Here is a 25,540-nt window from a genome sequence, read left to right on the forward strand (position 1 = left end):
TGGGCTGAGGCCTGGGCATTGTGGGTTTTTTTGTTCTTTTTCCAAAACTCCCCAGTTGACTCTAGTCTGTAGCCAGGTTTAGAATCATTATATAATGTGAGTAGAAAGCATTTTTTATATATAATTTCTTATTCTTAAAACATAGCACATCAATTCTTAGTAAATGTTTGCAGATAATGAGAATGATTGTGTTTACTGTAGCAAAAAAGCTTATAAAAGGTGGTTAGTATTTGGTGAAATTAATTTTGCATTCCCAAATATATACTGGCATAAGTAAACTGAATCTAACATGTTCAATAACGTTTGCTAGTTGTATCAGTCCTTTTACCTGTGGCATTCATGAAAGAAGAGCTTGTTTTTTAATGATCTCTCTGGCCCATTAGAATGATTAAAAGAAGTACAGTGAATCATCGTTAAAGTATAGCTTGGGGAATAAACCAACTGAAGAGTAGTCTAAGATAACTTGCCACAAGTTTTCTTTCTGCTTTTGAAGCCGAATCTGGCCTCTGTACCCCAACACAGAATTAAAACTCAGAGGAACAGTTTTGGGTGAAGTAGAAAAGAATAGCTTTATTGCTTTGCCAGGCAAAGGGGGCCACAGCAGGCTAATGCCCTCAAAACTGTGTGTCCTGACCTGGAGTGGGTAGTGAGGAGTTTTACATTAATGGTTCCAAGAGGGTGTGGTCAGCTGGTGGACATTCTTTTGATTGGTTGGTGGTGAGGTAAGTGGGAGCTGTGGGAGCTAGCATCATCATCCTTCAGGTTCCAACTGGTCTGGGAGCTACATGCTTGTGGGCAGCATACAGTTAACTTCTCCCACCTGGCGGGGGCTTCAGTATCTGCAAAACAGCTCGAAGATATTGTTATATATATCCCTTGAGGGGGAACCAGGACTTTGCTCCAAGGCTGCACTACTGTTTCTTGACTGTTCCTCATTTGTCTCCGCATACCCTCCCCTTCCCTAATTAGCATCTATCAATATCTGAACCTGCCCATTGGAACTCAGGGAAGGCCATGGAGGCTGAATAAAGCCTATTTCATATAATGAAGAAATGGGGAACACAGAAAGGCTTTTGTGCCCAGGAGCCCCACAGGGTCTTGGTCAGTATCACTTTCATGTAGTTTGATATTCCTAGATCTTAATAGTTGTCTTCAGAGTAAGTTGAAGTGAATTTGTTTGTTTGTGTATTTTTGTGACTTTGTCCTTAAGAAAAAAGGATGACTGCACATAGAACACTTAGATTTGTAGAATTTGGGGGGTAGTTTTTATTTTAGAAATCTGTGAATATGTATGATTTATTTAGTTTACCTCAGTCACTTATATGATCTAATCTCTATTTTATACATGCATTTGAATAATGTAGTAGAATTTGGATCATTGAGTATTTTTACAGCACACACGTTTTAATACTTTAAAACAAAATGTGGTATATTTTGCTACAATAAGGGCTAGACTCAGATAAAGGCAATTTAGTTGTATGTAATTTATTGTGAATAAATTTATCAGACTTTTTAAAGCTGGTAACTAGCTATTAGTGAAGGAAGAAAGAAGTGTTCATAACAGAGTTCCCCATGCAAATGTATTTAAATTTTCAACAGAGGGAAGGGGGAGCTGAGCATGGGGGAGAGGTAGAAATGAAAGGAGCTGGAAGACATGGAAGAAGAAATTGTGCTTCCAGTACACTACAGTGCAGTAACTGGTGCCCACATCTTACCTCCACAACTTGTTATGAGTGCCACCTTGCGAAAGCAGTTCCCTGTCTCTGAGTCCCAGGATTCTTACTTTTAGGATGAATATTACAATAGGACTATTCAGGCTTGAAACAGGTAACAGAAGGAGAAAGCAAGTGTGTTAAAAAGGCAAAGTCCTGTTGTGTGTTTCTCCTTTACTTTCACACTGCTACCACAATCACAAGACTTCTGATACTAGATGTCTGGGGTTATATTTTCCACACAAAGCAATTCCCTGTGAAATCACGTGGGTGTCCTGTAATTCGGTCTGACACTAAATAGAGTTAGCACAGACCCTACAGGTTAAGGGTTCAGTCCCAGACTGTCCCTTACTTCAGATGCAAGTCACAACTAATAGGTCCCCAGGTTACCCACAGCTTCTCTCTGACTTGGCTACAGATCAAATGTTCCCATGATCCCCCTCCTTGGATTTGATTATTTGCTAAAACAACTCACAGAACTCTGGGAAACACCTACGTACAACTACCAGTTGATTATATAATAAAAGATTTGATAAAGGATACAGGTAGACAGACAGATGGAGGACCAGGTCTATATGGGTCCCAAGTACAGGAGCTTCTATCCTGTGGAGTTGAGGTGTGCCACCCTTCCAGTACATGGATGTATTTTAGGGATTTTTATGGAGGCTTCATCATGTAGGCATAACGAATCATTAACTCCATTTCCAGCCCTTCTCCCTTCTCTGGAGAATGAGAGGTAAGGCGGAAAATTCCAAGTTTCTAATCATGACTTGGACTTTCTGGCAACCAACCCACCAAGGGTCACCTAATTAGAACAAAAGACACTCCTATCACACAGGAAATTGCAAGAGATTTTGGAGATTTGTGTCAGGATCCAGAGTCAAAGACCAAATATTAGAACAAGAGATGCTCCTAGTTCTTCTGTAACTTAGGAAATTACAAGCATTTTAGGAGCTCCGCGTCAGGAACTGTAAGTTAGAACAAAAGATTCTCATAGTACCCCTATTTAACAAGGGTTTTAGGAGTTCTGTGTCAGGAACTGGGAGCAGAGACCAATATATATATTTCTTATTATTTCACATCAAGATATGAGTATGCCAGGATTGGAACTTGATTAGGTAAGACTAAGATCCATTGATATTTCAAAACTCACCTACCAGGGACTAGTGCTCAGATAGGACAGTTTTTGATAAGTGGCCCTAGAGGGTAATAGGGAGACAGCTATAATCATTGGTGAGGGGTAAGAAGCTCTTTATAGGAAGGAAGCAGACAACTGGAAAAGATTTTAAAATTACTGTGTATAACTATATCCTATTCCAATTTGCCTAGACTACGACTTGGGAATACTGATTGGATTGCACAGATAAATTTATGCATGTCTTGTAGATGGGGATTCCCCTCAGAGTTACTCAAAAACACACAAAAACAAAAACAAAAATGAAAACAAACCTCTTTCCAGCCATTTTACATTACCTCCTCTTGGAGGGTGGAATAATTTTGTGCCTTTTTGTCAGAAGTATGGGGACTGAGGCATATCTCCTTCCTAGTTTTTGCAAAAGATATTTTCAGTTTTAGCCTAGCTTCATCAGAATATCAGTAATAAATCTAAGAAGAATAAGAATAAAGACACAGATGCAAAAGGTATCACATTATGAGATATTTTAACAAATGTATAAAACAACACTGTCAATACTAATTACCACTGAACAATAACCTAAGCTTCTTTTGTTGTAAATATTTGTTACATGTTTAAATTATTTTTAGCATGTTAAAACTGATACAGTGTAAATGACAGTATATTGTGATCAGCAACATAATTGGAATTATTTGAATTCTTTGTATTTCTTAAAATTACAAAGTGGAATAACCATAAAAAATTTTGAAATCAGGGAAATTAAAATTGTCTCATAAAAATGCAAATTCATGAAACACTCCAACACAGTAGCTCTTAAAGATTTTATATACTTTTTGCATTCATTTTGTTTCTCTGCACACTAATTTTTACCAAAAGTTTAAAATTTTTAATATTATACCATATTAATTTCATTGCATCATAGACTCCACAAATAGATTTTATTAACTGCAAAATATTTGTTGGTCATTGGTTCTTTTAAAATCTGTAGCCAGCCTCGTGCATATTATCTACACCTCACTTTTTGCCGTAAGTCCATGTTATTATAATAATACCAGTTACAAAAAACTTTTTAGGGGGCTTCCCTTGTGGCACAGTGGTTGAGAGTCTGCCTGCTAATGCAGGGGACACGGGTTCGAACCCTGGTCTGGGAAGATCCCACATGCTGCGGAGCAACTAGGCCCGTGAGCCACAACTACTGAGCCTGCGTGTCTGGAGCCTGTGCTCCACAACAAGAGAGGCTGCGATAGTGAGAGGCCCGCACACCGCGATGAAGAGTGGCCCCCGCTCGCTGCAACTAGAGAAAGCCCTCACACAGAAACAAAGACCCAACACAGCAAAAATTAATTAATTAATTAATAAACTCCTACCCCCAACATCTTCAGAAAAAAAAAAACAAAAAACTTTTTAAGTGCAGGCTGTGAGCCCAGGACAGTGCAGAAAGCTTTACATTTATAATCAAACTCATTCTTCAAAGCAATCCCATGTAATATAGTTTCTACTATTTATCTCATTTACATCAATAACAAGTTTACCAAAAGCTATGCATTTAGTAGTAGATACATCCAGGACTGCTCTTAATTTGACTACCATGATCTTAACTGTTTTGCTACCCAGTGGTGTCAAAAGGTAAGGACATTTTTGTCACTCTTAATAAGTTTTGGAGGATTGTTTTCTAAAGTACCAGTGGTACTTTTCACTGTGACCTTTGAGGGCACAAACTACAGTCTTTTCTCCAGCACTAAGTACCACCAATTTTGTTGTTGTCATTGTTTTATTTAAAATCGGTAAATTATGCAACCTTTTCATTTTCTTCTTTTTTTTAACCAGTAAACTAAAAATACTTTCTATTTAATTAAAATACTTCTTTTTCAGAATTACTCTTTCTGCCCCTCTCATTTATCTTTTGGAATCTTAGTGTTTTTCTTATCCACTTGTATGATCTCTGTTTAAGAATTTAAGTCATCATTTATCCACAGCCTGTAGTCTTACTTCTCTGATCTAGTATCTTTGAGAATTTCTTCCCTAGAGTTATAATCAACTTTCTTGGGTAGAAGGGAGGTTATCTTACTTACATTGACACACTTGGTACATATATTGATCAATTCTGTGTAAGACCTGGCTAAAGTAATTTCATTTGAATCTTCTTTGGATCTGGAAAGATTCCGTTATCATATTTTAATCTTCGGAAGGACAAATCAAAATATCTCTTAAAACAAAGGTCTACAGTTTTGATATTAAGTCCAGAAGGGCTAACCTAGTTTAAACTTTGATAATAACGATCTTGTTATAGCTGCATGCAGTCACTTACAGGCTTCCAGGTGCTAAAATCTTATGGGAATGCAGATGGACTTTGTTGAACCATAGCTCACATAAATTAGATTGGCTGCTATTTCTAGCACATTTTGGTTTCTATTTCTAAATTATCTCTGAGACTTGTAAGCATTTTCAACCTGTACTTTGAGTATTTATTGATTAAGGAAAGAACATGTTCTTTATACCATTTGGTGTCTAAGTGTTATTGTGACAGCATCCTTGGAGTTAATTTAAAAAGAGTAATTTGGGGGATTACTATTCCACTTCAGACATTCACAGAAAAGGAGCTTCAGTTTTAATTTTCTCAATGACATATTAATGAACAGTATGCTCTGATCACTAAACCCCAAGAAAATGTATTTTGTGGAAATGATTTTTTTAACTTACATTGGCCATCTGTATTTATATGAATTGGTCTGAAGGTAATTAGATATTTAGTTGTGTTATAAATGGAAATACTTAGTATGGTAATATTATATGGATCATGAAAAAATAAATTTCTCTGAAATAATGAGAATCTATTCTATCACTTTGATTATGGTATTACTAAGAATAATAGCTACCACTTTTCTCCCAGGCACATCAGTGCCAGACACTGATCTAAGTGAATACATATATTCTCTCACTTTATTTTCACAAAACCTATGAGATAGAATCCATTATTATCCCTATTTTATGGCTGTCAACTGAAACACAAAGAAGTTAACTAAGTTACCCAGGGTATTTATTTATGCCATCTTAAAACAAGTCAAAGAAAGCATCAGTACCAAATCTAAAGCAATGACTCAGAAAAAGTAGGAGTGTTTGATTTTATAAGATTTCAGATTTTTTGACTAAACTTTTTAAAAACTATAAATTTGAAATCTAATGATAGGTAAGGTGAGTTAAATTCTTCCGAACTAAAATTTGTAGATTTGGTGTTATAGTGAATTGTATGTGTGTGTGTATGTGCGTGTATATGTACTAATTTGTAAGACAAAAGCCTTATTATATTTTTTCAAATAAAAAGGACTGAATAAAATGTTATTATTTTTGGAATCATTAGTGTATTTTTTGAGTCTTAGAACACTGATCAAGCATTAAACAAATCCTTATAGGTAATGGCCAATCACAGTGCAGTTCTTGCTTTCCTATGCACAGTTCTACATGCGTTTATAAGCTGTGCACACTCAACTAGAAGGATGTTTGTACTTTATTAGGAGATGACATCATCTTTTTTTAACTGCTGGAAAACAGTTGTATACATTTGTCAACAATCTATTATCATTTATTTATTATTTATTGAGTTGGAACTGTGCTATTCAAAATTAACACATCTATGCAAACTTTCCATATTAATAGCTATCAGTAAATTGAGATAATTGTGCCATTAGGTAATACCAATTACAGTGAAACTACTTATGTGTCATTAATTATGTTTAAACTGTGATGGAAAAAAAAGGTCAAGGAATCATCCTCATCTCACAAAACTAATAGTCTAAAAAAAGAGGAGGGCAAACTTTCTTTAAAGTGCCAGATAGTAAATGTTTTAGGCTTTTCGGGCTACACATTCTCTGTTACAACTACCTAAGTCTGCCGCAACAGCACAAAAGACTCCATAAACAATAAATAACGAGTGTGGCCATGTTCCAATAGCACTGTACTTACAAAAATAAGTGGTATGCTAGATTTGGCCAATGGGCCATAGTTTACCAACCCCAAATCTGAGTGCTGATACAAACAGAAGCAGTAGAAAAGTTAACATATCTAAGATATTAGTAATTAAGGCATTAATGAAATAAATGTAATTATAAGGAAATATATCAAGATTTGCCAAAGGTTTTTACAGATGCTTTATCTACTCTTATAAGTATTTTAACAATTTGATATACTGTAACTTTGACTTCCAATATCTCTACAGTGAAAATAATTATTTGGCATAGTCTTTAAAATACAAATAGTCTATCTGGAAATAAATGTCACAGTTGCCATTTTAGTGACAGCCAAATTCTCAGATACTTAGTAGTGGAAAAATTAAAGCATTGTCAATACTCCAAAGAAAATATATGGAACATTGCCTATCTTTCCTTGAAAAAGATCCATTGGAATTTAATTTGGAAATACTTGTCTACCTTCATTAGCATTCCCAAATATATTGGATGTTTATATTGTATTTTCTTCTCCTTATTTGATATAAAATAGACTAGGTACATTTTTTAGTAATTAAAGTTCAAAATAGACAGAGTTTAGATAAAAGTCTTGGCCTGCTGGTGTGTGGTACTGTTACTGAGCTCATCCCACAGTTCTCCTGAAATCACTCTAAGTGCAATTTATAAACTATACTGGAAAGTGAATGCATTGAAGCACTAAATAATTTCTATGTTATATTCTGCCATTAGTTTACTTGGTTTCTAGCAATAAAGTACATTATATTAAACAATTTACTTGGTATTTTCTGGATTTTTTACTATGAATATGTGGAAAATTTAAAAGAATATTGAATCTTGCAGTATCCAGAAAAGTGCATGTATTATATATAGGTTGTTTTTTAAAAAATATAACAATAGCTCTGCAAATATATTATGGAGACGCATTTTTAAAATCGGAAAATTTAAAGTTAAATTGGCAGCTTTCCACAAATGATTGGAGAAGTCATGTAAGCATAACATTTTCAATAGTCTGTGATAAATGATGCCACTGCTATAAGAAATCAGTGGGTCAAATGAGCAAGGCATTATTCTCCATCCTAAATTTTTAAGCTCTATGCAAAACATTTATTTACAGTGCTATTTAGAACGTCTTCTGAGTAAAATTTTGCAGGAATTTCTGAGGAAATATTCAAATGTTTACATTTTTATTTGTATGTCTGTTTTAATTGGATAATCAAATACATTGGCTCATTATATTTCCTACCAAATAAGCTTTTTAAGTAAAATAAAAATAACTATGTAATACAGCTCTGTATTTCTTAAACCCATAAAATACTTCTTAATTTGAAAAGCATTGTGGGAAAATTAATTGTGTGCATTTAGGAGTTTTTGCTTTTGAAAAGCAAAGCAGACACCTGTCTAAATTCGTAGTGTCTTTATAGCTATATCGAGGGAGTGGGATCTCTTCCTTATCTTGGGCTCTCTTGTTTGCTTTTCAGTTGCTGCGATTGTGGCTGTGGAAGGGCTTCTTCCCTGTGCGCTGTTGCCCATCCAAGCCTAATATGGTTAGTGTTCCCCTCCTGCTTTCACTCCTATGTGCTGTCCCACCTATATGTATTATCGTCAGCATTCCTTTTTTTTTTCATTTGTGTACATTTTAATAGTTAGTATTCAAGTTACGCTTTAACAGAAGAGTAGACTGAAACTGAGTCCCAAAAAAGAATCTTAAGTGATTTCACAATGGATACTTTCAAATAAAATATGCATATAGCATATCACCCCTAAGTCATGCATTCATACTTCTCTTCCAAGGCTTTTACTGTGGTCCTGATTTAAAGCAGGAAGTTGTAAGATCATAACATCTGTTTTACATTTAACATGTCAGTGTTTTTGTTGTTCCATCAAGAGTGAAACCATATCATACGTGGAAGTAGAATGCCACTTCTGTCAAAGTGAAGTCACCTTTTCTGTCTCCCAGACCCATGGAGTGACCATAACCTAAGTAGGATCTTCTGTTTTCATAATCATTGTGGATATATGTGGCATTGGAGAACAGAACCACAGTTAATTTTAAATGGTTTACTTAATAGTTTTAAGCTTGAATTACTTCAGATATTAGAAGTGATATTCCTAAGTTGATACCAATTAAGTAAAAAATATGCACATTTTTGGGATCAGTGTCCAAATGGGATAGTCTTAATTATTTACAAATGCAAATCCTAAATATATCTGGGTTATAGCTATGAAACTATAGGCTAGAACATAAGACCAAAGAACACTCTTCACAGATTTAGAGGAACTCTCCTACACAGTAGTGAGCTACCTTGTAAAAAAAATGAAATATTCCAGATAATTTCTGTCTAGATTAAGGAGTCTAAATCCCTCTACTACTATATTGAGCTGTTATTCGTAGTCAAAATTTGCCAAGAAAAGAGATGAAATGCATTTTAGAGAATTATAGGGCTGCCTTGGGTCATTTAAAATTGTTACTTATGTTCTCTAGGTGTAAATTAATTTTTGTTGATTCAAAAAACTGGTGTGAATAAAAGTGCATGCATGCATAGATGTGAGAAGTGGTGGAATTGATACCAATGATCTTCTGAGAACAAGAGAGCGTAAACAAACACAGATTAATAAGATTTGTTGATCTTTTTACTCAATCTTTTGAAATTTTTATATTTGAAAGTTTTTTTAAGTTAATATGAAAGTACAGATTTGTTCCGAATTATTTACCTTAGGAAATTCTTGTATGAGCCTAGGGCTTCAGTGACAGACTAAAAACAAAAACAAAACAGCCCTGAGACCTGGCAAAGGCTGAAGTATAATATAAATGGCTTGAAACTGTGACTTTATTTTTTTACTGCTCCATAGAAAAACTTAAAAATGGTCACTGAATTGCTCATTCTACTTGACTCTCAAATTTGGTTATTATAAGAGATAAATCACTGAAGCAGAATAAGCAGAATTTACATCTTGAAAGAAAACAAAAATGACATCCAGACATACCTTGAACTAAACCTCAAAGATATGGGTGTATGAACATTTATAAAGCCGTGACTTAGAAAGTATTGATGAAAACTAACTTTAGCTGGATCTAAATTGCTTCATTTTTTAAAAAAAAATGGCATCTCTTTCTACTGTGTAGTTGACTTCAGGGAGTTTATGCAGTGAAGAAATAAAAGAACAGAGGAAAAGAGGGAAGGTGGAACATTTTCTTCACAAATCATACACCAGGAAACCTAAGAAAACAATTTTTTTTCTAACATCTTTCTTCAAATAATGTCAGCAATTATTCAATGAGTGTGTTTGTGTGTGTGCATGTGTATTTGTGTGTGTGTGTGTGTGTGTGTGTGTGTGTATACATAATAAACAAATTATTGAGCCACAAATGTGCTTAGGTACCCAATAAAATGTTAACAATTTGTGTGCAAAGATTTATGGAAAAGCCAGAATTTTTTTAATGCATTCTTAGGAAAACAAAACAAAATAAAGCAAAAGAAACAAACTTTAATTGAGCTTACATAAATTAGACAGCAAGAAAGTTGTTCAAAATTATTAATTGGGAAGAATGGAAGCTAAATATGTTTTTATTGCTCTGCTTTCTCAACTTCCATTTTACAATTTCTAGTCAATATGAGGTTTCAGTTAAAGATACTATTTGCTTAGATTAAAACATTGGGAAGGAAAAAAAAAAAACTTAGCTAGTGGAAATTAAGGGCTGAGAATTTTCCTACTATAATCAGTAAAATACTAAGAAATCTTGACCTAAAATCTTGTCACCTAATTTTGTATGTATAATCATATCAGCATTTGTCAATTACCACATAAATAATTTCTAAGGAACATTCTCTGATCATTTGTGAACAGACATATTTAAAATTACAGAGCAGAGGTTAGATAGACATTTTGAGATTTTGGAATATCATAGTTTTTCATTTCTTGAAAGACCACTCATGAATATGTGTGATTGGTTTTGACCTTAATATAATGCAACACATATACATTAAAATTGCCCATTGTAAATATACTGGCTTTTAGAAGTACCTTAATATACCTTGTGGAAATCTCAGGGTCCGAAAAATATAATTTCAAAACCATTGATCTAGATCCTTTGTTCTGCAATTCAACTACATTAAATCTTCTGCAGGGCTATGGAGTTCTGAGTTTTACTCTCAAAGTTCCCGCCAGGAAACCATACTCCATTATTTTTCAAATGCCTCGTGTGCTATTTATAAGATGAAATTGGTAATTACATGTTGTTATCTTTGATCTCAAATTATTTTTCATCACTCTAGTTGCCTACTTTGTTGCGAAATCTTTACACATATGCATAATGTTAATTTTAAAAATATTCTTCCTGCTTTGATGGAAATCTACCCAGTGATGGAAGATATTTCTGTAATATGTCTTAATGAAACCCAGATGCCTAGATTTTAGGCACCCTATCCCCAAGACGGCCTACATTGTTAGCAGGGGTATTTTTTTATCTGTGATCTTTGACTTCATACCATCACAGCTGGCTTGAGACTCTAGTCATCTTTTCATTCCTCCCACCCTCACCCCATCCATTTTTACAAGCATCCAGTGTTGAATTGATTGTCTTCAATGTAAATAAGATATAAATATGTGCAATTTCTAAAATGACATTACTATTTACCCCTTGATATTCATTTTTGTTTGTGCTTACAGGAACCAATATATATTTATAACATAATGTTTATTATAAGTTCTTCTGAAATTTCCCATAGTCCCAAAGTAGCTTTTCCTTGCATTTCTTAAATTCAAACATACGTTAGATTATTCCTTCATTCATCAGTTGTCAAGCTTTCCAGTGTTTTTATATCCCTTACTACTTCTTCTGAGGGATTCATGTGGCAAGTAAAGTGGAGTTCACTATTCTGAAAATAGAGATATTAAATTCTTATTTTGTTTATTTACCTACTCTGTGATTTTTAGAAAATCAACCTCATTTTTTTAGAAATTATTATTTATTTTAAATACTATTTAAAATCAGAAGCACAAGGGAAAAAACTCTAACTTCTCTCATAATTCAGAGAATAAAACAAAAACAAAACATAGTTCTCTGAACAAAATGATTGTGGATTACATTGAAACATTAATTATTACCTTAATTTTTCAACGAACTAACTGAAAGTTAATTCATTAACTGAAAGTTTCTTGAAATTTGAAGTAAGCAAAATTTTATTTTTACATACTTAACAGATTATTTCACTCAGCTTCAACAGATTTCTGTCGGGGAGGTATGTGGAAGTGCTATTCCATTTTATAGAGTTAGGAAAAAACATAGAGAATAAAATCATCCTTATAATTCTAGACCGCCATTTAAAGTGCTGTTGGCAGGCAGATATGAGGCTTGCCCACAATATAGAGAGATAATATATTAAATTCCAACTGAGGGCTTGCTATGAACTGCTCCCAAATCCTTTTTTGTAATACCTGTGGAACCTCAGACCATAGGAGATATTAAGTGGGACTACTCTAATTGAGAAATCCAATGGTCACATCCATGAACTATTTTAAAAATTAGTAGGAAATTACCTACTCTCACATTAGAACAAAATTTGTTGAAAACAGGGAGACACAATACTTACATGTCATACTTTATGAAATGTGTTTTTATATCAAAATTCTAAGGTAATTAAATTTTAACTCAATAATGAAGAGTCTATAATTCATCTTTGAGTTTTCTGAAGTATTCCAAATTATTCAAGTCTTTCTCTTATTGCTAATTCTAAAAGGATTTGAAGAGGTTATTAATGAAAAACTTTACAAATTCATATGTACTACATTATTTTGGAAGTATTATTTCTAAGGGTTTTTTTCTTTGTCTTTTATAATATAGAAATTAAAAATGATATATAAGGCATAAAATAAGAAATAAGCTAGCTTCTCACATTGCCATTAATCATAGGGTGGTTAGTATCCTTGGAAGAATGTGAGATGGGAACACAGCGAGCTGTGCCCTCATTTTGTGTGGTATAATCATCACTCCATTCCCCTATCCAAGGAAGGCATGTTTTCAAAAACATGTACATATTCTTTGAGAAGTATGTCTGAGAATTTTCAGTAAATAATAATAAATCAGTTGCATTTTTTGTGTAACTTAAATTTCTCTGTAAGGAACTCAAAATCCAGTACCCTAGTATACAAATGCTAGCAAGACAGCCTATATATACAATGTCCCATTTTTCTGCATTTGCACTCACATTCTTATTGAAGAATGTGGTTCTATAAAATAAAACAATCTATTTTCAGTATTTATTAGATATTTTAATAGGCTAATCTTCATATGCTTCTTTATTTTATGGGGGCTGAGTTAACTGAGGTTTTATTCAAACTACTTTACAGTTGTAGAGACTCTTGAAGTGAAAAGGTCAAACTATTTCCCAAAAAAACTGTAACTTATTTTTTTCAAGATTCCAGCATAAAATTCTTAAACACAACATATGCAGTGGTTGAGGTCGTTATGTCAGAACAAAAGAGTGTGCATATATGGATAAATGTGTTTTTAAAAGAGGCTACAATACAAGGAACTTTTCTTTTCCATAAGCAACACATATTGACTCTAATGTTTGCTCCAGCGTTGCCTTTTGAATATTTTTGCTTTAAAGTATGGTAAAGCATCTCTTAATCCATCTGGATAATAGAGGAACAGTTATAGGCTTGTCCATTTCTGAGCCAGGCACTGCATATGCTCACTCTTTCAAAGACATCAAAATGCAAAAACATTCCTTCTTTCACCATTCCCCCCTCCCCACCTTATTTAGAATTAAGGGGAAAGAAGTGTTTATTCAGTGTTTATTTCCATAGGCTAAAGCAATGGAAAAATCAGATTTTGTGGAGGTTATTGTAGAGTAAGGATCTACAATCTCCTTTTGCTCTTTCATTCACTCTTCTTTTCTCATTGTCCATAATGGTGTCATTTAGTAAAGTTCTGATTCTGTGCTTCACTTGGTACTCTGGAGGGCTTGACATTCATACCACTAATTTATTATCAAATCTTTAATTTACATCCAAGAACTACATTACTCATTGGCACATCCATCCATTCATAAATATTATTGTTTACTATTTCATGTCTTACAGAAATTTCAAATATTCAAATTTAGATGTTGTGGCTTGGGCCAAGTTTTTAAGATCTGCATTAATATTATCAAGGCTGTGTTATTTAAATCCTTAGGCTAGAAATGGGGGAAAATAGATTGATTTCTAAATTACCCATGGAGTCACTTATATAGGAAGCATCACTCTATGAATTATGCTTACACTTAATATGATTTCTCATGCCCACCTCTACTACTAAAAAATAAAATAACATTGTTTTCTAGAAGAAAATAAGTATAAATGGCTAGAAGATGATTCCTCTACTTGCACTACAGTTGTTTTTAGTAAAATGATATCAAAGTTCATTAAAATTGTGACTGAAGCAAAATGAAGAAACTGTTTCTTTTCCGTTTGAAAAAGAAATCGGTTCTAGAAGATAGGAGTTGTAATTGATGTACAGAATGGCATATTTATTGACTCTAGTGTATGCTGAGTTAAAATGTTGCATCTGGACAAGGTACAGAAGATGATACTGAATGAACAGGCTCCCTGCGATACTTTGTTGGAAAGGCTGAACCACTGCTTGAGTGCCAGTCTCTGCCAGCTGCACTTCTACTTGCTGTATCTTGTTGAGGTTTGTTTTAATGTTGCTTTGGGGTGTTCCAGAACTTAATTTTTTATGTTAATGTGACATGCAGCCGTATTATGTTATAGAAGTCTTGAGATGCCTGTAGTCAAAAATAACTCCTTCTTATTGCCCTCTTGACTCTCACCCTAGGTATTAAAATGTTAACAACTCCTCACCATGGTATTCCCAAATCATTTTTTAGATGAGATCCAAAGTTTTATTTCCATTTTCATATGAGGCATTTGCATGCAATTTAAATATCCATGAAGCTTATTTATTGATAAAGACTATTTGAGGATATAAGTTTCAAAGCTTGATTTTTTTTTTTGAAGGTAGGAGAGTTAAAGTTGGAATGGATGTTTGTTTTCTAATGTAAACTGCAAGAACTTGTATACTTTTGAGGTATCTTTAGAATTCCTCTAACAAAGTTTTTTGTCAGTATTATTTAAATAACATAAATCTCAGGATGATTTCACACAATTGTATTTAGAACATTGGTAAAAAAAATAAACAGTATCAATAACTTCTCTCTAGAGACACATACATTAAAGATTGAAAGAATAAGTAATATTTAAAAAATATGAACAATGTATTAAAATATCTTAAATGTCAGCTTGAATAGACCAACTATTATTTCAGGATGATATCATGTGTTCATTTTTTTCTCTCCATTTCACTGTGGTGAGGTGATTCAAGATGTCTTAAGGGCTCTTAAGTGACAAATGCATCTACATGTTATGAATAAAATTTGAAAAACCACCAGTTCCTCATTGTGTAATTTTCCTCACCCAAGAACACTATATGTATTAAGTATATTACTTCAAGTTTACTTAAATTTTCCTAGCTGTACTTTACTAATAAACTGCCAGTTCTTTAACACGATAAAATTAAGATAATTGCATATTTTTCAAAAATGGCACAAGGAAAGGTTTTGTTATCTATGTTGTATAATATATGTAATTATACACTAAGAAAGATAGAGAATAAAATAGGTTTCATTTTTATATCAAAATATACACATATTTAAGAAACATTTTAGAATATAAAACCAAGGAACAGTCCTCAGTGCATGTCAATTGGCCACTTCATTTATATCATATAGTAGTTTTCAGTCAACTTTGTAATGAAAATATTTTGTCAATCTGACACTTTGGCTGTATTTTCTTTATGCAGAAGTAAATGAAATTTTGTTTTTAATAAACTCAATTTTGTTATAAGAGCTTGTGAATAATAAATTCACTTCCTTAGAGTTTCACTAAAAGTAATTTAAATATTTTATTTTGGTCAGCTGTTTTAATGTTATATGGTTATTCACGTACCTTAGTATTCATCAGCGTATTCTCTCTCTAAACACTTGTCCTTATGTAGACTCAACCAGAATATCATCCACTCATTCATTTATTCATTCATCAATGTGACGAATATTTCTGGGGCCAACTCTGAGCCAGGTGCCAGGTCACTTCAGAAATTTATAGATGAATGGGAGTTGCTGCCATTTAAGAAACTAACAACAATAGCAAGAGAGCCAAAAAACATTCTCAAATGACTATGTTGCATTGTAGAATGGCAGTCACACCATGAGAGGGATACAGAAAGCTACTGAGTTCAGAGGGGGCAAGATTGCATTAATCCAGGGTATTAGGGGAAAAAAAAAAAACAAATGTGAAGAAGGCAACACTTGAACTGGACTTTGATAATTGGAAATTGTTAAGAAGAGCATCCTAAGTGCAGGAACCAGTATATAGGAACATACGGAAGCATGGAGAAATATCTCAGAGATGATGTGGGAAATGTGCATTGGGGCTTCGTTTAGGAATCTTTACCTTATTATTTTATTGAAGACTTTGCAGAAGAGAGCTAACACAATAGAAAAGTACCATACTTATGGCAATTTGGCTACAGCCATGTCTAGTATAGTTTAGGAAAACAGTTATAGAATGCAGGGGCATCAGTTCAGAGGCACTGATAGTAACCCAAATGAAAAACAGCAAGACCTTAATTGAAGAAGAGGTAGAGCTAGTGAAATGGAAGAGGTGGATCATAAGACTTTTATGTTATATAATGCTTGGGATTTGGCAACTAATTTGTTGTGAGGTACACGAGAACAGGGCTTTGATCTTAAGGTACCAAAGCCATGAAAATGTTATTAAGAGGAAAAGAAGGCAGCAGATCAAGACTGAAAGTCAAGAAAAAGATACTCTTTTCTTTTTCAGATCTATTGAGTTTGAATGCCAGTGGAATATTCCTAGAAAATAAATCCACAGGGAATAACAGTATAACTCTCAAAAGAATAAAACCAGAGGGATAGATGTATTCATTAAATTGATGGAAATGGATAGATTGACAGGAAACCAGTGGAGACACTAAAGACTCCAAAACAAGAGAAATAAATAAAACAGAATAATGAAGTAAGGCGCTGAAAGGAGGAGACTTTTGAATCAGAGACATTTGGGACAGTTCATCCTGAGAAAAGGCAGGGGCCTCTGAGGTGGCAAAAAAAACAGTAAAAGAAAAAGGGAACAGAGAAATGTCTGGTGTATGGTATATGGTGAAGTCATGTTTAAAAATAGGTTTGGAGAGCTTCAGACTTCTCAGTGAAATCTGGGCAAGAGTGAGGGATACTAGCTGAGGAAATACGATTCATACAAAAGAGTATTGGTGTTATTTCATATTGCTGGTGTGAAAATCACTTAAGGTTGCAATCATTTCAACTGTGTTGCTTGCTTCTGGGCTGGATGTGATTCACCACTTGGAGATGTGACTAATCATAGCTTACTCTGTTCCAGGCGGTGTGGTTACAGCAAAGCAAAACAAGATCCAGAAGAGGAAAAGATGCATTTTCATAATGGGCACAGTAAGCAAACTGTAAAAAAAAATCAAGATAAAACAAAGTAGGGGACACTTTATTGTTATTTTGGCTTCTTTTCAGGCTAGAGATTTGTAATAACTGACCAAAAATATTGGGATAAAAAGTGTAAAGTGTAAGTGTTTTGTTACATTCCTCTAAAGTGTATGGGCTTGTGGTGCTGCCTGCTGACCCTAGGCAACAGCTGGATGGCTTTTTCAATTCTTTAAAGCATACTTTCATTACAATCATTAAAATAAAAACTTTTTGCTTAATATAAAAAGTTATTATATTTCGAACCAAATTTCCAGGCCAGTTCTAATTCCTAGCAACAGTCAGTAGAAATATGTCATTAAATAACACCACCAGATTAAATGAATAAATTTCTTCTTCTTTTTCTAACATTTTGGTAGGAATTTCCCTGAGGACATCCTGTAGCAGCAACCTTGGTTCAAATGACTTGAAAAAGACTACACTTTTAAGAAATGCAGAAAATCAAGTTTTAATAATGAGCTTTAAAAATCTGCCTAAATGGGAAGAATAAAGAATATAAAGTAAAAATTTCTCTTTATCCCTCAATCTTACTCCGTTCCCTAAAAGTAATCTTATGAAGTATATCCTCCCAGACCTCTTTTTATACATTTATAAAATACACACACTCAGTTATCTTTCTTAACATAAATAGGATCATACTACAATGTTCTATAATATATTGTTCCAGTTCTATTAAAAACAATAGTTCAATAAATGTTTGTATACTCATGTGTATATTTATATATAACAGATACCTAGAAACAAAATTGCTGAGTTAAAAAGCAATGCAGGGGCTTCCCTGGTGGCTCAGTGGTTGAGAATCCGCCTGCCAATGCAGGGGACGCGGGTTCGGGCCCTGGTCCGGGAGGATCCCACATGCCGCGGAGCAACTGGGCCTGTGTGCCACAACTACTGAGCCTGTGCTCTGGAGTCCACGAGCCACAACTACCGAGCCCACGTGCCACAATTACTGAGGCCCGTGCGCCTGGAGCCCGTGCTCCGCAGCAGGAGAGGCCGCCGTAGTGAGAAGCCTCCGCACAGCAACGAAGAGTAGCCCTCGCTCGCCGCAACTAGAGAAAGCCTGCTCAGCAACGAAGACCCAACACAGCCAAAAATAAATAAAATTAATTTTTTAAAAAAAAGAGCAATGCATTTAAAATTTGATAGATATTACCAAAACTACCTCAGAAGAGGCTTTATGAACAGTATAGGAGAATGCCCATTTGCTTAAACTTTCACCAATGGATATTATGTATATTTTTATGTTTGTCAATTTGATGAGCAAAAACAGTGGTACAAGTGAGGTTGAGTATACACTTCCTGGCCAGTTATATTTCTTAGTGAGTGAATTACCTATCCATTTCTCTTGCCTATTTTTCTGCTTGCAGCTTCCTCATTTTGATCATAAGAGTAGCCACAATATATTGAGCACTTGGCTATGTGCCAGCCACTGCCCCCGGTGCTTTAAAATAACTTTTTTCTTGAAACAACCCATTTTACAGGTGAGAAATATAAAAACCATGGAGAGGAAATTCAAACACTGGTCTTTTTTACTGGTCTCTTCTACTCTTAAGGCTGTATTTTCTCCACTATATCACTATACCAAAAAGCCTCATTTTACTGAAACAGAAACCCCAAAGGGAAGAAACCCACCCAAACGTTCACAGTCTCGTAGCTAGGATGCCCACCTCAATCTGGATCACTGGTGGGCTTTTTTCTGGTCTTCCCAGAAAACTAAGTTGAAAACTGCCAAAAGGCTGTTCAAGCAAACATATTAGACTCCGTGGCCTGTTATCTGTGTCCTTCAAGATAAAGAACCCACAGAACAAGGGTGGAAGATAAATAAAATAGAAACACCAAGAAACATGGAGACTTTAGCCCCATTCCAACCATATCACAGTCAAAGCAGAGAGCTGATGACCCTACAAGTCAGTCCTGGTATGGGTTTCAGTCACCTCCCATGCCAAAATGTTTTTTAAAACTCTGAAGCTAGACGAACTATTAATCACAAGCATGAGTAGCAGATAGTTTGAGGTTCTGCTCTTTATAAAATCAAGATGTTTATTTTATAATCCTTTTACCAAATAACCCAGAATGAAAAGTTCCTAAGACTTTTGCCTTTTTTTCTCAGATGTGATTAACGTAGTGAGAACTACTATAGGAAATATGATTTTCTGATATTATTGTTCATACTGATTATAAACTTCTAAAGAAAAAGAGGATGGGACAAATTAAGTCTAAGAAATTTACAAAATCCCTTCCTTCAAAATCATTAACTAAATGTCTATCTAATGAATTGATAACAGTTTTAAACTGGGTACATGGAGACGCATTAAACAATTCTTTCTACCTTTGAGTAACTAAGATTTTCCAATAATAAAAAATTTAAAAACAAATCTGCCTAAATGGGTTCTAATTTTATTATTATTTTAATATGTTCATTTTTTAATAAACAGTACAGTGCGAGTTGATTTGCCAAGTAAATGACAAAAAGAAGGTTTTTTGTTTTTGTCAGTCTGCCATGACCATGAAAGTCAAAATCATGAAAGCCATAATTCATGCTGCAAAGCATTTTTGAGTCCATTTTCACAGTACTATCTTATTTAATGTTATTTATCATCAAAAAATACTGTGAGGGTAATATTGGTAGCCTTTAAAATGTGATGAAACTGAGGCTCATAGAGCATAAGAGACTTGCATAATGCCCTGCAGCAACAGTAGAGTGAATTTCTCTTTTCTTCTTGACTTCTTTGTCAGTCTTATAGGACCAAAGCACCAGAAAAGTTATTTTAAATTATTTTTGTAAAACCTAAACTAATCATCCGTGATGAGATTTTAAGGAAAGCATAAGAAAACAAACCAACAACTAAACCAGTAGTATTTCATTGTCCAGTTTAGTAAACAAAAGTGTCTTAGTTTGCCTCAGAGACTGACTCCTGAACATTAGTGTTGAAAGATGTCCTTATTCAAATACGTCATCACATATGCACTTCTTCTTGTGCATGCCAACAATCCAGATTTCTAAAATTATAAAACTGAGAGCTGTACAAATGACTTCTATAATTCAGGAGAGGGTCTGTCCTTGCAGCTCTGTCACTTCTAGGAATTGGGGATTTAAGCCATAGTTGTACATTAATAACGTTTATAATTTCACTCATCCATCACAAGCACTTCGATTGTAATGCCCATTTATTTTTACAGTTAAACTTCCAGGAGTAAGAACTTATATTGATCCACACACCTATGAGGATCCCAATCAAGCTGTCCATGAATTCGCCAAGGAGATAGAAGCTTCATGCATCACCATTGAAAGAGTTATTGGAGCCGGTAAGACGGTGTGTTTAACTCGGACTTTTAACTTGTGTTTATATTGTAACATGTAATATATCAATGTCCTGATCTAACTCAGAATGTTTTTAATCCTTTGTAATTGACTTGCTTTCAAGGTGGTATATAATTGACCATATTTTAATATTACCTTCTGCCTAGCTCATACTTAAACCAACAAATGTTTGGTTTATGAAAAAAAACAAACCAGCAAAAATGTATATTCAAACATAGTGTTTTGCACCATCTACTGTTTATTATATTTCATATATAATATATATAATTTTTAATACCCAAAAGTATTTACAAAATTCAAGCACCCAATTATTCTACTTATGAATCATCTCTTCCTTAAGACTGTTTCCTTTTTGTCCTGCTATGGCCCTTTTCTTTTTTCTTTTCTCATTAGTGCCACTGCTAGAGTAGAAAGCAAGGAAGAAGGAAGTGATTTTCAGTCAGTTGCTTTTAATTTCTTTCTAATGTTTCCATTAAGGTTTCTGTAGGTGAGAGTGATGAAACTAATAGCCCCCAATGTGTCTTACGATCACCTGTAAATGATTTTTCCCAATGCACCATTAATTTAACATAGATAAGGAAGTTTGACTCCCTTTCAACTCTGTTTTATCTAAAGCTTACTATTCTAAGAGAACTTTAGACTACTGTTAGAGTAGGGATTTGTAATGAGTTTCTGTGTTTTCTATATCTTTATCACAAGGTGAATTTGGTGAAGTTTGTAGCGGACGTTTGAAACTTCCAGGAAAAAGAGAATTACCTGTGGCAATTAAAACCCTTAAAGTAGGCTATACTGAAAAGCAACGCAGAGATTTCCTGGGTGAAGCAAGTATCATGGGGCAGTTTGACCATCCTAACATCATTCACTTAGAAGGTGTTGTGACCAAAAGTAAGTACAATGGCAAATTATGCATTTGTGTGTGATCATAAATATCTGAATTTCTTCTATTAGATTATTATTAATTTCAGGCTAAAGAGAAAACTGGCCATAATGTGATTAACAATTTCCCTAATATTAATAGTATTTGTCCTATATTTTAGTAGATTCTTGTCAAAGCTGATCTTCAGTGAACCCGAATTTCTATTTATTATTTGAAATATTTGTGTTAACTCACTTACTATGAATTCAGCACCAGAGAAAATGTATCCAGATAAAAGGAGCAGTAAAAGTATCAATTTTTTTTCCTCTTGGCTCTTTCACTTTTTATCCTAATGAAATATTAACTTCAAAGTTTTGATTGAGGCATTGATGTTTAGCATTTAATAGGATTACTGTAACCATAGATGCCCACCACCTTTTAAGTGGTTTTTTTTATAGCCAGATGTATTTCTTTTATTGATTTTTTTCATTGAGATATTTTAATAGTTCTAAGGAAAGCAATTGCCTCAGAAGACTGGGAAAGTTCCTTGAGACTAATTATTTTGTTAAAGGAAATCCTGTTTTTACTCAGATATGTCTGGAATTTCACATCTCTCAGATTCTTGTTAGTGTCTTGTAAATGTGGTTATGTGTTGAGCTTCCCAATATAAGGATTTCAAATAATTCTTCAGTCACTCAATAAAGTATTTATGTGACACATAACTGAGGCCTTTATTTTCTTTTAATCCATTTTTTCTTTGCCATTCCTATGTATCTTTTTCCTTCCTTTATACCTCATACACTTCATACCACTTTGTAAAATCGTCTGAAACATTTGGCAAGGAACACGCTTTAGACTTTTTTCAAGCACTGGTTCAACTTCCATTTGCTGTTAATCAAGTTTTAAGTTATATATTGCCAAATGTGCATAGCAGCAATGTATGTTCAATAAATGTTCTCAACCGATGAAGTAATTTAAATTTATTGGATATCCATTTATGCCATTTAGCTTTTAAATATGGAAAACAAAACAAAAACAACAACAATAAAAACTTTTTCCCAATAAAGAGGAACAAAAGAAACAACAACCAAAAAAATTACTGGTTTATAACCAGTTAATTCCCAAATCATGATTCATTCACAGTAGGTCACAGATGAGAACACAGAAGAAAAATACCTTAGCTAAAATTATCATGTTGATGATTGGCAGAACTTTTGAATCAGCCTGTATTGCTGGGAGATTGTTTTTCTCCATGTCTCAAAGAGATACACATCTCCAGTAAGAATGCCCATAGGGGAATGTAGCATAGGAATAAAATTACCTGCAGCCATGTGGGCTTCTTCAAACTTGGATGTGTTACTTTTCATGTACCTCTTAGCCATCTGTATGTCTTCTTTGGTGAAATGTCTATTTAGGTCCTCTGCCCATATGTATGTATATGGCTGATTCACTTTGTTGTACAACAGAAACCAACACAGTACTGTGAAGCAATTATACTCCAATAAAGATCTATTAAGGAAAAAAAAAAAAAAAAAAAAAACTTAGATGTGTTTCTTTCCCCCAGTTGAGTACATGCCTAAAAATAGGTAAGAGGCAGGGACACAACGCAGGTGAGAGACAAAGAAAATACATATTTTTTGAAGGAATGAAATAAATTAAAATATTTTACAAAATCATGCCCTATGATGAATGGGGAGGAATATTTTAAGTGAGAATATGATGTGAGGGAGATGGTCACAGGTACAATAAAATGAAATCAGAATTTGAACGGGACTATACTCTATCTGAGGGGAAGGACTTTGAAAGGACATTAGTGATAGCATGTGCTGGGCTAGATACTATGGGAACAAGAATTATAACAATGATTGAGTAAAATTATTTCCTATGCCGGAAAGGTATTATCTAATATAAAACATACTTCTTAATGATAGTCATAGTAATAATAGGATGCAAAATATTTGATATATTTCATGTCTTCTTTTCATCCATAATATGACTGCTAAGTTTCACTTCCTCAAATAAACTAGGACCATGAGTTCCTCTTACCCAGGATATATGTAAAACTAATGCCTATATGTAGACAGCCAATCCATCCTGTAATGAGTTAAGCTGTAATGTGTAGAAGAGTGCCAGATCACTATTATGATCATGGAAAACAGTACTGCATAATGGTCAAGAACATGGGCTATGGCTCTAGCCACCAATTTTCATTTTGCTTCTGCCATAAACTACTATGTGACTTTGCACAAGTTGGTTATACATTCAGAACCTTAGTTTCCTCGCTAATGACATGGGGTAAGAATGCCTCAGTGATGTTGGGAAGGTGACATGAATTAATACAGGTAAAGTTTAAATGGGCATGACACAGAGTAGGTAATTAATAAACACATGGTTATTACTTTTCCATTTATTTCTCTTCCTGTGCTCTGAACTCCTCTATATCCATTTCATTCCTAATCCATTTTAATTGATATGTTGCCCTGCCTACATTGCCTCTTCCTCTGAAACTTAATTACCTTTTCAATCCCTTCAAAATCTTATTCAAATTCTATCACCTCCATGAAATAATTCCTCATCACTTAGCCCTGAAATAATCACTCCTTCTTTCGAACACTGTACCTGTATAAGGATTTTTGCAACTGTCAGTAATGTTCCCTCCTTTGTCCAAAACTCTTATTCAAATTTTCATTTAATTTTGTCTCCTCTGCATATATTTTTAGCTCCCTAGCTAAAAAAGTCTGCTCCATGAAGAAAAAAAAAGTCTGCTCCTTGAAGAAACAGATTATGTCCTAAATATTTATGTAAACCCATTACACTTAAACCTAAAACCAATCTATGGTCACTTTAGTTAAGCACTCTGAGCCTCAATGTCACAAAAAAGAAAAAAATCATACCTGCCTTATAAAAATTTTATGCAGATTAAATTAAGATATATTTGTGTGTGTGTGAACAAATTTGTAGGTAGTTATAGTAGTATTTAGTTTAATCTGTTTAGGTGAATTCATCAAATATCATCAGATATTAGGAGACAAGATCCCAAAATTATTAGAGCCAGTAGTCACCTACTTTTATAGATCTCTAATTTATTACAGAATTTGTTTTATGTGAATGGGTCCTGACTGAGCAATATAAGACAACTAAACTTCTCATAGTAAAACAACTAAATTTGTCATAGACCATTTTATATGCACTTGAGACCTTTATTTTAAGAAGCAAATGCCATTATCAGCAAATGATCATATTTAAATTCTGTAAAGTCTAGTCTAAAAAACAGGGCTGTGGTTGAAAATACAGACTTTAAATTTCCAGTCTTCTAATCAAATATTCTGTTTGATGTTGCTGCGGTGAAGTTACACATACAGGTAAAGCAAAATGTAAATATTTAAAATACTTCTTTGTCTTATTTTTTTTTTCTGTTTGAATTGAAACTGTATTTCCCCTTAATAAATGTAGCTCTTGATGTTCAACTTAGGAAGTCTTCAACTTGTTTTTAATGTACCATGTTGCAATTCACTTTATTTGTGTCCTTAATTTCATGTTATCTGATCTGATGCTAATTTATTCAGCAGTTATTCTCAACCTGCAGCACACAGATAATGAGACATAAGTGCAACTAAATCTTGTGATTGTTTTGATTGAAGCTGAGGTGGGGAGTCTGAAGTAGCACTCCTCTGGGTGGTGCCATCACGAACCTTCCTCCTTCCTCTATCACTGCCTTTCGTGACAGAAATATGGGGCCTCATTCAAATTCCTTCTGTGATTTGTGGTTAAACAGGAGACATCATAAATAAATATATATTCTAGAGAGACTTATGACAAATGACGTAAGAAACCCACAGGTCCTGGCTTAATTGACTCATTCACAATGCATGATGCTTTAATGTAACATACATAGAGCCAGCTTTTACAATTCAAATAGATTCAGGAATAAAATTTAGAAGTGGAAAAATAATTTTTCCATTGCAGCACAGCCTTAGTTCTT

At 34.0% G+C, this 25,540-nt stretch overlaps 1 protein-coding gene across 10 annotated transcripts in view; it reads left to right on the forward strand.

Moving 5' to 3' along the window:
- EPHA5 (EPH receptor A5) overlaps nucleotides 1–25,540 on the forward strand; it is a gene marked incomplete at both ends in the record, with an annotated part of 324,390 nt that overhangs the window by 261,147 nt on the left and 37,703 nt on the right. For 5 of the 10 annotated variants that reach the window (XM_082652895.1, XM_082652897.1, XM_082652900.1 and 2 more), the window contains 4 exons: nucleotides 8,288–8,353; nucleotides 17,268–17,335; nucleotides 20,561–20,686; nucleotides 21,402–21,587. In XM_082652895.1, coding sequence (XP_082509021.1) covers nucleotides 8,288–8,353; nucleotides 17,268–17,335; nucleotides 20,561–20,686; nucleotides 21,402–21,587 — 446 coding nt within the window. The remainder of the gene's footprint in view (nucleotides 1–8,287; nucleotides 8,354–17,267; nucleotides 17,336–20,560; nucleotides 20,687–21,401; nucleotides 21,588–25,540) is intronic. The other 5 variants (XM_082652898.1, XM_082652899.1, XM_082652902.1 and 2 more) reach the window with 1 other exon arrangement.

This window comes from Grampus griseus (assembly GCF_964374135.1).
Source record: "Grampus griseus genome assembly, chromosome: 4".
NCBI lineage: Eukaryota > Metazoa > Chordata > Mammalia > Artiodactyla > Delphinidae > Grampus > Grampus griseus.